The sequence below is a fragment of the Pantherophis guttatus genome, chromosome 1 (assembly GCF_059756535.1).
Source record: "Pantherophis guttatus breed Tessera chromosome 1, ASM5975653v1, whole genome shotgun sequence".
Classification (NCBI taxonomy): Eukaryota; Metazoa; Chordata; class Lepidosauria; order Squamata; family Colubridae; genus Pantherophis; species Pantherophis guttatus.
Window position 1 is genome coordinate 230219133 of NC_142063.1, and position 12641 is coordinate 230231773.

At 44.5% G+C, this 12641-nt stretch overlaps 2 protein-coding genes across 4 annotated transcripts in view; both read left to right on the forward strand.

The window, feature by feature from the left end:
- The window catches only part of KCNQ5 (potassium voltage-gated channel subfamily Q member 5), a 340121-nt gene that overhangs the window by 216684 nt on the left and 110796 nt on the right, over window positions 1–12641 (forward strand). The window lies entirely within an intron of this gene.
- On the forward strand, window positions 4013–5716 carry LOC117654582 (uncharacterized). Of its 2 annotated transcripts, none has more exons than XM_034401325.3 (2): window positions 4013–5381; window positions 5555–5716. In XM_034401325.3, the coding sequence occupies exon 1, from the start codon at window positions 4201–4203 to the stop codon at window positions 5332–5334; it is 1134 nt and encodes a 377-aa protein (XP_034257216.2). In that variant the 5' UTR covers window positions 4013–4200; the 3' UTR covers window positions 5335–5381; window positions 5555–5716. The 2 variants fall into 2 exon arrangements, with proteins under 2 accessions (XP_034257216.2, XP_034257215.2); XM_034401324.3 differs by having other exon boundaries at window positions 5558–5716.

A 12641-nucleotide genomic window follows, 5' to 3' on the forward strand; every position in this document is an offset into this window, starting at 1 on the left:
TTGAGAAAGTTGCATAACATTCTCAGAGACTCTTCCCATCCTACTTACAATCTTTCTGGACTGCTGCCTTCTGGCAGAAGATACAGAACAATTAAAACTCAGATCACACGTTCTCCTCCCTGGTTGGGAACGGCAGGCAGCGCGGGTAAACTCAGTCAGTAGACCAATCAGGACCGGGTCTGCAATGACGTTTAGCCCCGCCCTTCCTGCTGCTCTCTTCAGTTTATCGACTCGGTCGACCTGGACGGTTTAGTCTCCTGCTGTTCTTCAAAAAAAAAAAAAAAAAAAGAGCAAAACAAACAAACAGCTCTTTTAAGAGCTATCTGGGCGATCGAGAGGCCTTTCGGCTTGGAATCTCCTCCTGTTCCCTGGACGGCTCCTAGCGTCAATCAGGTTGCCGGCTGGCTCCTTATCAGGCTGGGCCCACGAGTTCGCTCCGGAGCCCTGTCCTGCAACGCGCTCGCCCCCTCTCGCCCTTGCTGACGTTTTCGCTGCTATTTCTCAAGCCTTTGCTTAGCAGCTTTTGGCGAGCCTCCTGGCGCTTCGAATTTTCGCTGATTTGTCGTGTGTGGTGCGCAGTGAGTACTGGGGCCTTCCCTCCATTTTCTCCTTCGCGCCAAAACTTGATTTGCAAGATGGCGGACTCCCGTTCATCCAGAGCTGGCCGTGGGACTGTCCCTAGTAATTCAAGGAAGCGCCATAACAGCGATCCTGGGGAGGGCACTTCAGGGCTTCAGAAGAGCCATAAAAAGCCCCATAAATCATCTCAGCTCAAGAAGGATGAACAGCGTAGGCACAGGGCGTTGGAACGGGCCGTTCAGAAAGCGCAGCTGCAGGCCGCCAAGGAGATTGTTGTTCAACCCCCTCAGGCCTCTACTCTGGATGCTAATTCCCAGGCTGCCCTTATTCATGTTCAACCCCAGGCCACGCACAGATCTTCCCTTTCACCGGATCGCCTTGAAATGGGGGCTTCTCCCTCTTCCAGTGCAGCGGCCATTCTGTTTGCCACCCTACCCCAGGAGGGTCTCTCTCATGAATCCACCATTCAAGCTCCATTACCTGCTGTTTCTTCTGTCTGCCAGCCCCCCCTCCTCCCCCCCCTCCCCCCCATCTTCTGTCCTTCCACCACCTCCCCTCCCTGCTACCTTGGAATCCTTGCCTTCTTCTATTTCTCCTGCCCTGGCTTCTCTTATATCATCAGCTATACGCCAGGGGATCTCTGAGGGCCTCAACCAGCGTGCTGAATCGGAGGTGGCAGACTACGCCAGTCAAGTCAGTGGTTTTTCCCACAGGGGAGCGGCTTCTCCCCACCTGGACAGACCTTGCTCTCCAGCTTCTGCTAGCCAGGCCTCTCTGTCCGCTGAGGACCTTGCCCTGGACCAAGAATGGTCTGATGATGAGGGTCTGGAGCCCGATCAACCTGCCTTCGTTGGCCTTTTCAAACCCCACCTATTCCGCTCCTTGCTCTTTAAGGCCCTATCTGTCACCAAAATGTTGCCTGCTCCCACTTCCCAGGGAGCGGCTTCCTCCTCTGATGACCCATCTGCTTCTCTCTTTTCAGAACAACCTAGCAGAGTGGATACCTTGCCTGCACCGAAATTATTCACGGATGTGGTAAAGAGACAATGGGCCTCTCCGGGCACTGGCCCCTTGCCCAATTCTCAGGACAAAAAGCTCTATGCTATTCCTACTGACTTTTCTGACTTGTTACAGGTGCCGGTTGTGGATGCTCCTGTTGTGGCCTTAGCCTCCTCTTCCCATCTTGCTGGCCCTCCTGAGGAGTCATTGCGTCCTGAGGATAAACGTGCCGAGCGGACTCTGATCAAAAATCATCAAGCTTCTGCATGGGCGGTAAGAACCGCTTCGGCGGCATCATTCTTCAACAGGGCATCCATTTTGTGGTTGAAGCAGCTGCAGGACCGCCTCCCGGCCTCTGACACACGCTCCCACCAAGACATTAATAAAATTCTGGCCGCAATGGAATTTTCGGCTGACGCCACCCTCAACACGGCTCGCTTTTCAGCCAAGGCCATGGGGTCTTCCGTCTCCTCCAGGAGGCTCCTCTGGCTCCGCCATTGGCAGGCTGATGCCAGGAGTAAATGGCGTCTGGCAGCTTCTCCTTACGAGGGTAGGTCCCTCTTTGGCTCCGCCCTCGACCCTATTTTGGTGGAAACCAGGGATCACAAGAAAATTTTTCCAGTTGTTTCCCGTAGATCGGATTTTCGTCAACAGCCTTATTATCGGGCCCAGTCCTTTCGTCCATCTGACAGCGGCACCTCCTACAACCGCTCCTCTCGCAGCTTCCCCTCCAGAGGAATGCAGAACCAGGACTTTCAGGTCAGATCCCATCCCAGATTCCCCCCGAGACGGTTTCCCCGCGGCGGCAGAGGCCGCCCCTTCCGCAAATCTCGTTAAAGGAATTCCAGACTACTTGGTAGGGGGCCGTCTTTCCTTTTTTTCCAGTGCCTGGGACGCCACTACCTCTGATCTTTGGGTTTGTTCTACTGTTCGGGAGGGTCTTCGTTTGGAGTTTAGTTCACCTCCTCCTCGGGTTTTCGTCCCCTGTTCTCTCTCTCGCGATCCTCCTTCCCGTGCCCGTATGGAGGCTGCTGTTGCTCACCTTCTTAAAATTAAAGCCATCGAGCCCGTTCCTCCATCAGAACGCAGGTCCGGTTTTTACTCTCGCCTCTTTCTTGTCCCCAAATCCTCGGGGGGCTGGCGGGCCATACTGGACCTGAAATCTTTGAACCGGTTCATAAAATACCGCCGGTTCAAAATGCACTCCCTTCACACCATCTTGGAGTGCATTCGTGAAGGTGATTTCCTTGCCTCGGTCGACCTGACCGAGGCCTATTTGCATGTCCCCATTTTTCCACCCCACCGTAAATTTCTCCGTTTTTACTTTAGGGGCTCTCACTATCAATATAGGGCTCTCCCTTTCGGCCTTTCCTCTGCGCCCAGAGTCTTCACTAAATTGATGGCGGCCCTTGTCGCTCATATTCGGTCCCTTCCCATTCGTATTTTATTTTACTTGGATGACATTCTCATCCTTTCCTCCTCCCTTCCCGGGGCTCAGCAGGATGTCTCTACTTCTATCCGTTTATTTCAAGCTCATGGTTTCCTAATCAATTGGGCCAAGAGTTCTCTAACGCCTTCGACCCGTCTCCAGCATTTAGGGGCTGTCATCGACACAGTGTCGTCCATGGTGTTTCTTTCCCCGTCGCGTCAGGCCAGCTTATCTGACCTGGCTTCTCAATGTCTGGACGGCCGGCCCATGTCTGTTCTTGCTCTCTCCCGTCTTCTGGGGAAAATGGTGTCCTCCTTCGACATCGTCCCCTGGTCCCGCTTACATAGCAGGCGCCTCCAATGGTTCCTTCTTCCCTTTCAGCGTTCTCTATCTGTTTCCTCGTTGCGCAAAGTCTCCCTTCCTTCGAAGGTTTTGGACTCTCTAAAATGGTGGTCTTCTTCGGCTATTGCCAATGGCACCCTGTTTCGAGAACCTCATCGGTCTGTTCTTACGACTGATGCGAGCCTTTCCGGCTGGGGGGCGCACTTAGATTCCCATATGGTTCAGGGCCTTTGGACCGCAGCGGAGAAGGACTCCTCTATTAATTTTCTGGAATTACGGGCGATTTTTCTCGCCTTACGTCATTTCCTTCCCCTTCTTCAGGGCAAGCACGTTCTTGTGTTAACCGATAATGTTTCCGCCAAGGCCCACGTTAACAGGCAGGGTGGCACCCGCTCTAGATCCCTCTTTCACGAATCCTTACAACTCGGCCTCTGGGCCGAGACTCACTTGGCCTCTCTGACGGCTTCTCACATTTCTGGCAAATCTAACGTTCAGGCTGATTCTCTTAGCCGCAATTGGGTGGACCATTCTGAATGGCAGCTTCACCCTGACCTCTTTCTGGACCTTTCTCACCGCTTTGGCCTTCCCAAGGTTGACTTGTTCGCTTCCCACTCCAACCATCAGGTCCCTCATTTCCTTTCCAGATTCCCGTCCCCAGGAGCAGAGGCGGTGGATGCCCTTCGCTCTCCCTGGCCCCGGGGGGTGCTTCTTTATGCCTTCCCCCCCCTGCCTCTCATCGCACGGGTCCTCAGGAAACTCCTACAGGAGAAGTCGGAGCTGATCCTCATAGCTCCTCATTGGCCTCGCCGGCCCTGGTTTTCGGACCTGGTCTCCCTGTCCACGGCCAGTCCATGGCGAATACCGGACGAGCGAATTTGCCTTCTGCAGGGGGCTCTGGTCCACCCAGAGCCCCAATGGCTACAGTTAACCGCCTGGAGACTGAGCGGGGATTCTTGACGAGGGCCAATATCCCCCCTGCCGCCATCAAAACCATCCAGGCGGCGCGGCGCCCCTCCACAGCTCGTATCTACGAGTCTACCTGGCGCTCCTTTTCATCATGGTGCTCGGCCCGCCAGGTTTGTCCGACTTCGCCCTCGGTTGAGCACGTCATCGGTTTTCTCCAGGAAGGCTTCGACTCTGGCCTTGCCCCTTCTACCCTGAGGCGGCAGGTAGCGGCCTTGGCTTCCATCTCCGCATGTGCTTCTCTGACAACTGTTACCAAGGATCCTCTGATCCGCCAATTTCTGCGGGGCGCTTCCAACTTGAGCCCCCCGGTCATTCACCGTTTCCCTACCTGGGATCTCTCAAAGGTCTTGTCCTCTCTCACTCAATCGCCCTTCGAACCTCTCCGGACGACTTCCCTGAAATTTCTCTCCTTTAAAGTTTCGTTTTTGGTGGCGATTACATCCGCTCGTCGCATTTCCGAACTGGCCGCCTTGTCGATCCGACAAGACTTATGTGTTTTCCATCACGACAAGGTGGTCCTCCGTTTGGACCCCACGTTCCTTCCCAAAGTGAATTCTGTATACCATCGATCACAGGAGGTCGCCTTGCCCAATTTTTGCCCTCGCCCGTCCCACCGGCTCGAGGAACAGTGGCACAAGCTCGACGTCCGTAGGGCTTTGCGGATATACCTTTCTCGTTCTGCCTCCTTTCGCAAAACCGAGGCTTTATTCGTCTCGTTCCAACCTACCACGATGGGGATCAAGGTGTCTGCTCCGACCTTGGGCCGATGGATCCGGGCCACAATTGCCTTCTCTTATGAGTCACAGTCGCTTGCGGTCCCCAACAGGGTGACTGCACATTCCACCAGGAGTGCAGCCACCTCCGCGGCTTGGGCTACTCAAGCGTCCTTGGAAGAAGTCTGCAAAGCGGCGACTTGGTCTACCCCGACACCTTTTATTAGACACTACCGTCTGGATGCCTACGCGTCGGCTGATGCGGCGTTCAGCAGACGGGTCCTACAACGGGTTCATGTTTCCTGATCTGCGGCTCGCCCGAGTACTGCCCTCCCGTTGGACATCAAGCTTTGGTATGTCCCGCGCTGCCTGCCGTTCCCAACCAGGGAGGAGAAAGGGCGTTGGTCCTACCTGATACGCCCGTTCTCTCCCGCGGGAGGGAACGGCAGGCAGCCCCCTCCCTATTGGGGCTGCGCCTTCGGGTGTCGGGGTGGGGTGGGTCGTACTCACCTTTCCTTTCTATCAGCAGGAGACACGCAACAGTCTGCAGTGATTACCTCGCCGATAAACTGAAGAGAGCAGCAGGAAGGGCGGGGCTAAACGTCATTGCAGACCCGGTCCTGATTGGTCTACTGACTGAGTTTACCCGCGCTGCCTGCCGTTCCCTCCCGCGGGAGAGAACGGGCGTATCAGGTAGGACCAACGCCCTTTTTCTGAATAGTTTTATCCCAGAGCAATAATTGCACTCAACAATGAACTAAAGGGTCACCATCAGTGAGCTGTTGGACAGTACTATTTGGTCTGTTGTGTGGATGATTGGGTGGTTTAGGAGTGGAGAATTGTGGTGGGTGGGAGTGTGTTTGGGGATTTTTATGTGTGTTGGACCTGATCGTTGGGTGTTAAGTGAATTTTGTTGTATGGGTATACTGTGTATACACGTACAATGACAATAAAGTTATTTAATTTAATCTCTGCTTCAAACACACCTATCTTCTTGTTGCAGTATAACTCATGACAGCCTCTCCCCATTCCATTTCCCTAAATCAAGCAAACAAAATAGATAACATAAAATGTGATGATAATAATAATAGTAGTCTACTACCTTACACAAATTTTTCCTTCCCAGCAGCAAAACAACAGACTGCATTTAAGTGTTATGTAAGTGCTACCCTGCACTCTACATCTTTACCTAAAATACTAATGAAGCCTGCTTTTTTTTTTTAACATAATGGTTTTTAAACTGAATTATTTACAAATTGATTCATGTATTTATTTATTTGCATAAAACAAGGACTGACTTAAGATTTCTTTCATGGATTGAGTTACTATCCTATCAGAGCGTCACTGATATCGTGCCTTTCTAAGTGTAGATAAAAGATGGGGTCCAATTTTCTGAAAACTCTGATCCCAACCATTTTGTTGATAAATGGTCCCTTACTTCTTAAGTTAGCACTTTGTCAGGCGTGTCAAACTTGCAGCCCATGGGCCGGATGTGTCATGCCCATGCCCGGTTTAGTGAAGGGGGGAAAAGTCGCAATACATCACGTGATGCCACTGTGATGCCGTGAGTTTGACACCCCTGCACTGTGTACAGTTGACAGGATCACAATTTCATTAGCTAAACACATGTAAGAATATCATTTATATCAATGATTTCTGTGCCATTTTGCAAAATCATTAAAATCCATTAAGAGAAGATTTCATCTTCTTTTGGTTGCAAAATTTCACTATTTGGGAATATAAATCCAGCTTTAAAATGTTGAACCTACTTTACTATATTGCTAAAAGAATATTATCTTCCTGTGTATGCAGTAGAATAATATCCTGTGGGGTTTTTTTTGTTGAAAGCTATAATACAATGGGGATACAATTGTCACCAATTAAGTACTATGAGGAATTGCTGGATCAGATTGTGGAAGCATATATAAGGTACAAGGTTAGAATCCATTTGCATGCTAACATGTTTTTAAAGTCTCTGTGGAGACTACATTTGGCAGTCATAAAAGCTATTTGAACACCTTGTCTTCTACCTGATTCCAGATATACATGTAGTGATTTATCATTGAGGAGAGAGGCACATTTATTTCCTCTTTTTTCACTGGTAGATGTTTTTATTTCAAGGGATTTAGAGGATTTATTTAAATAAGAAAAAATCAACCAGCATACAGATGGAGATTCTAGAATAATTGGACTTGTCTTAGGGGACCAAATTTTGTAGCTGCTTCAGTATGTTGAGGAGCTCCTTGGGAAAATGTTCGGTGTATTTAAAAGACAAGTTTCTGGCTGCTGTAGTGTTTCAGAAATTTCCAGCTGGAATCCCACCAGGATTCTCATGCATTCTTTATTTTGACAAATTAGTTTAGGAAAGTTTATAGTAAGCTGAACACTGAATCAGGAACTTCTTTTTTTAAGACCATAGTTTTCCTTTCTTTTCAGCATTCAGGGTGAGATTCATATATATATATATATATATATATATATATATATATATATATATATATATATATATATATATATATATATATATATATATATATATATATATATGTGTGTGTGTATATATATATATATATATGTGTGTGTGTGTGTGTGTGTGTGTGTGTGTGTGTGTGTATATGCTGCCAGTGTATAAGAAATTATGAGCTGGGATAGCTATAACAAGTCAGCCAATGGGAACTGTTTGATGACTAAGAAACAGGATCTGTTGTGAGCCATGGGAGATGGCTCGGAGCCTGGGCATGGCTTAGCTTAACTGGTCTGTATATAAGAGTTAGTTTGTCCTTGGAATATTGATTTGGTATTCTGTGCTTCTGGATTCTGAGTTCTGGTTCTGGCTTCTGCTGCATGGGTATTGTATACATGCATCATGCTTTATATTGTTGTATATAAAGAAGTTTCTTCTATAAATGAATCCTGCTGAATTATTTACTTGTGCGCTGGTTGGATAGCTGCAAACTCTGACATATACACACATAGGTTACAACTATAGCTCTGTTGGTCAATGGGAAAGACGAAAAAAAAAGCAAAAGTCATACTTGAGTGATCTCTTTATTATGAACAACCATGCTAACACTGTAGAATTGTTTTGAAATCTCTTATATAGCATTCTTGATTTTTTTTTATAGCAACCTGATCAATTTTAAAATATTTGGAACATTGCTTAAGTATGTAAATAAATCCTTAATTTCAAAATGTTAAAAAATACCTTTGCACAATCAGTGTCAAGGGAAGGAATCCCCACAGATTCCAGAATTAGATGCACAATAAATACTAATTCCACATAGAATTAAGCAAATAGGTATCAGCAGAGTGAATTAATTAGGTATCAGCAGAGTGTAAATAAACTAGCAAACTTTTGGATTTCTCGAAGTGAATCTTGACAATGGCTTGAAAAATTCAGGTAGCGCAGAATGATGCCTGCCAGCTACTGACAGATGCATATCTACATCTGTCTGATACTAGTTTCAAGCTTAATTCAATGTGCTCATTTTGACTGTTTAAATATGCTAAAAAACCAAGCTGAAATTCTCAGAAGATGACTTTTTTCTGACAAATGCTCAGAAATGTTAATTTTTGAGCTGAAAAAATTACAATCTATCCCAAAAGATATTCAATAAAGTGGCCTTCACAAATTCTTTAGTACAGTACTCTTTTGCAATACAGGTAGTCCTCAGTTTAAAACCATTTCTGTTGCTAAGTGTGAGAGTTGTTAAGTGAGTTTTGCCCCATTTTATAATCTTTCTTGCCACAGTTGTTAAATTAGTAACACGGTTGTTAAATTAATCTGGCTTCCCCATTGATTTTGCTTGTCAGAAGGTTGTAAAAGGTGATCACATGACCCCGGGAAACAACGACCATCATAAATTTGAGTCAGCTGCCAAGCAGCTGAATTTTGATCACGTGACTGTGGGGATGCTGCAACAGTAGTACATGTACAAATGGTCATAAATCACTGAACTGTTAATGTTATAATATAAAAATCAATAAATTTTAAATGCCATTGTAATCCCCTACTCTTTCAAAAGATTTTCTAATTCATGACTTCTTTGTGTCCACTAATGTTCACTGATCTGGAATTTTTTAGGATATGGTTCTTTCTCATCTACCCTACATTAAGTACTTTCTCATCTACCCTACATCCACATTTCCATTGTTGGAAAATTCTGCCTTTTCTCCAGCAAAATCCAGAATTCCCATTTCTTTGTTTATAGTTGGTGCAAAAAACTATAGGTCAGTGATGGTGAACCTTTTCGGCACCCAGTGCCCAAAAGGGAGTGCTCGCGCGTCTGGGTCAAAACCCAGAAGAGGAGCTGCCCAGGGTGCATGAGCGTGCTGAAGATTAACTTCTGGTTTCAGATACTGAACTTCCGGTTTCAGCCAGCTACTCTTCTCGGTTTCTGGCAAGCATGCGCGCGCAATGATCAGTTGGCCAGCATGCTTGCTCACGCAGGAAAACGGAAGACCAGCTCTTCCAGTTTCCAGCACTGCTGCATGCAAAAAGGCCAGCTGATTGTCGTGCGTGCATGCACACCAGAAACCGAGAAGAGGAACAGGTGACATCGCATATGCCAGGCAACATAGCTCCTTGTCCCACTTCGGGCACGCATGCCATAGGTTCACCATCACGGCTATAGATTGACTTGAAATGTGTTTTCCCTCATGATATTTCTCCTACTGTAGTCCTGGTTCCAATCTCTTTTGAAGAAATGCAGATATACATTATAAGAGATTCACTATAGTTAGCCTTAAACTATGACACTCATTTTTGTTAATGTTTTCTTGTGAAATTTTGAATAAAGTACTTGCTTGTCTGCTTCTGTGATATTCAGCAATTTATATTTTAACATACTGTGTGTTAATGAACTAAAATGGCTACAGTTATATGGCTGCTCAGTTTCCAAAATGGCACAACAGATTTTCTCTTGATTAATTCTTTAAGCCACTGATAACAACACTTAATTTGGTTTACCATATACATTTACAATTTTTCTTCATCCAAAATTCTTATCTTTACATTAAAGGTTGCTAGAGAAATTCAAGAGAGATTGGAATAAGGACCACTTATCCCTGTTGAGATAAAGTTGCTAGGTAACCTTGACATCAATCTTAAAAAAAAAAAAACATCTGTAGGAGGATGAATTATATGCAGGATTCAGTCAATAACTGAGCTGCCTTTGTTGGTATAACATAGTCCTGACAAAATCTACTATCTTAAGCCATTTAATAAGCTGGTCAGGACTTTCTGATTAGGCTGAGAGTCTATAATGTTTGAATCTGACTTTCTTTGGAGGACAGATTGAGAGAAAAATTTCTGTAGATAGCAAAGAGAAAGCAGTGGTGGGGGGGAGGGAAAAGATATATAAAGAAGTATCATGGGAAAGCTTCAGAAAGCAAAAGAAGCATGGTTCTATCCAGCAGGACAATCCTTCTCTTGTTCCATTAGAGAATGAAAGACATCCTAGAGTAGGGGGAGGTGTCAAGAGGAGGTCAAGCTAAGGGTTCTTGCACAGCAGGAAGCAGTCCAGATCTTATCTTCCCCAGAATCCCTGAAGCCTTATCTGACCATTTACAAGAGAATGCAGTCAATCTGGCAAGATACTTATGAATAGGCATGCAACAATAAAGAAATAATCTTGATTAGCTCACAATATCATTCTGGTTTCTTGTTCCTGACAATAAATCTGCCTAGAGAAAATAACTCTCAAATGAAGAAATGAAATTATTCACACTCTTAGACCTCATCGGAAGGTCTATTTCCAATAACAATGTGGTTGTTTTGTCACAACTGAGTTGGCCAAGACAGTATTCTATACCATCATGCAACTGACATTTTAATGTTTGACTTCATCAGCTCAGTATTTTATGCTCAGATGATGCAAGTAAAGCAATGTTATTCAAAGTTAGGGAATATAATGTCACTGGAGAACACATTTTTTCAAAATATTTGCTTCCTGAAAAACCTTTGGTGATTTTGATAGACCCTTTCCTACTGCAGTTAACTTTTAATGGCTATAATGTATTTAATTGTATAACATTTACAATATGTTGCATGAGTTCAACAGGACTAAAAGTGTTTTGCTGTTGATTTTCATTTGTACTCAGTGTCTGATGCATCTTGCTGAAGTGTCCAACAATAATCAGCCTGCATTGATGGATTACCATTGCCCTGGTACCGTTTTTCCATTGTGGCAATGCCCTGGTAAAACCTTTCATCATGTTTGTTCCTGACTGTAATTAAATTTTCAGGCAAGAAGTCCAAGTGTGAATGCAGAAAATGAATATTCAGTGACATGTTGCACTTGATGTATACTGTACGACGTTTTTTAGCCAGCTGAATGTACTTTTGTGCTCTGTAGTTACCAAGACAATTCTCAATGACATCCTTGATCTTTTTCTAGGCAATTTTCTCTGGCCCCACTAACAAATCTTTGGACCCCTTATCAACAAAAATCCTTGTGGAAACAAAATTTTAATCAGTCTGAATTTTATGTCATAGTGGAGGCAAAAAATAACTTTGTCAGGACAACAAGTGGTTCATGTGCCACTTTTTCTGTCCTGGAACCAAATTTTTTTAGAATGGCCATTTCTTTTTAATATATTGAGACTCTTGCGTGGCTATTCCATTTGCATAGGTAACAACAGCACTTGGTATATCCAAGTTGCATTCCAAACAGCAGAGCCACTATTAAATCTCCATGGATATTCCAGATGTACTTGGTATACTGGATATGCTTCAATAAAAGTCCCATGTTTTTGTATGTTTCTTTCATGTGTGCAGCATAGCCAATTAGATATTGAAGAATGTACATTGCTCTTCAATGTGTAAAAACAGAAGATCTCTATAAACCGGTACATGATAGGTTAAATTATATTATTTGTGATTACCAGCCAAAAATCTACAAGATACACCCGAAAGGGTTCAGAAAGCAAAATCTTTCTTGCCCAGTCTTCAGAGCAGATCAAAGACAAAAAGCTAGCACCATTTCATAAATAATAGAGAACTCCCAAAGACAGCATGGAACTCCAGGCATAAATCCAACAATGTGCAGTGCAAGTAATCTACTCTTGTATGATTCTTCTTTACAATGATAACAACAGCATTGATACTTAAATTGAGTTCATTGAATCTCTTTTAAACCAATTTACATTTCTCAAGAAATAAATTAACTAATTTAAAAGTCTTCTAGGGAAGTCATGGTAAGAAATACATTAGTTGTTGAGAAGCACTTCAAGAAAGAATAGAAAGCTTTCCTCTATATAAAAACAATGAATGCAAACATTTTTCCATTTGAATGAAGTTAGCAGACTCTTTTCTAAGAAACAATATAGATGATCCAGAGAAGTATGGAAACAAGTTTTCCAGGGAAAGGCAAAAAAAATCAAAGCACAAATATAATTAATAACCCTTTATTAATAAATTAATAACTTTATATTTCTGAAAAATGTTTTCACTGAAAAGTGATCAAACGTATGTGTGTGTGTGAGAGAGAGAGAGAGAGAAAGAGATTGTGAAAATAGCGGAAGTAGTCAACAGTTTAATCATTCATGTATCAGAGAATTAGTCAATGAACTGAAACGTGTTTCCCGGGCTTTTATTGTTGACATATAAGAAT

What these genes read in the sequence shown, in the direction of transcription:
- LOC117654582 (XM_034401325.3), top strand. Translation starts at nt 4,201, where the DNA reads ATGGCGAATACCGGACGAGCGAATTTGCCTTCTGCAGGGGGCTCTGGT.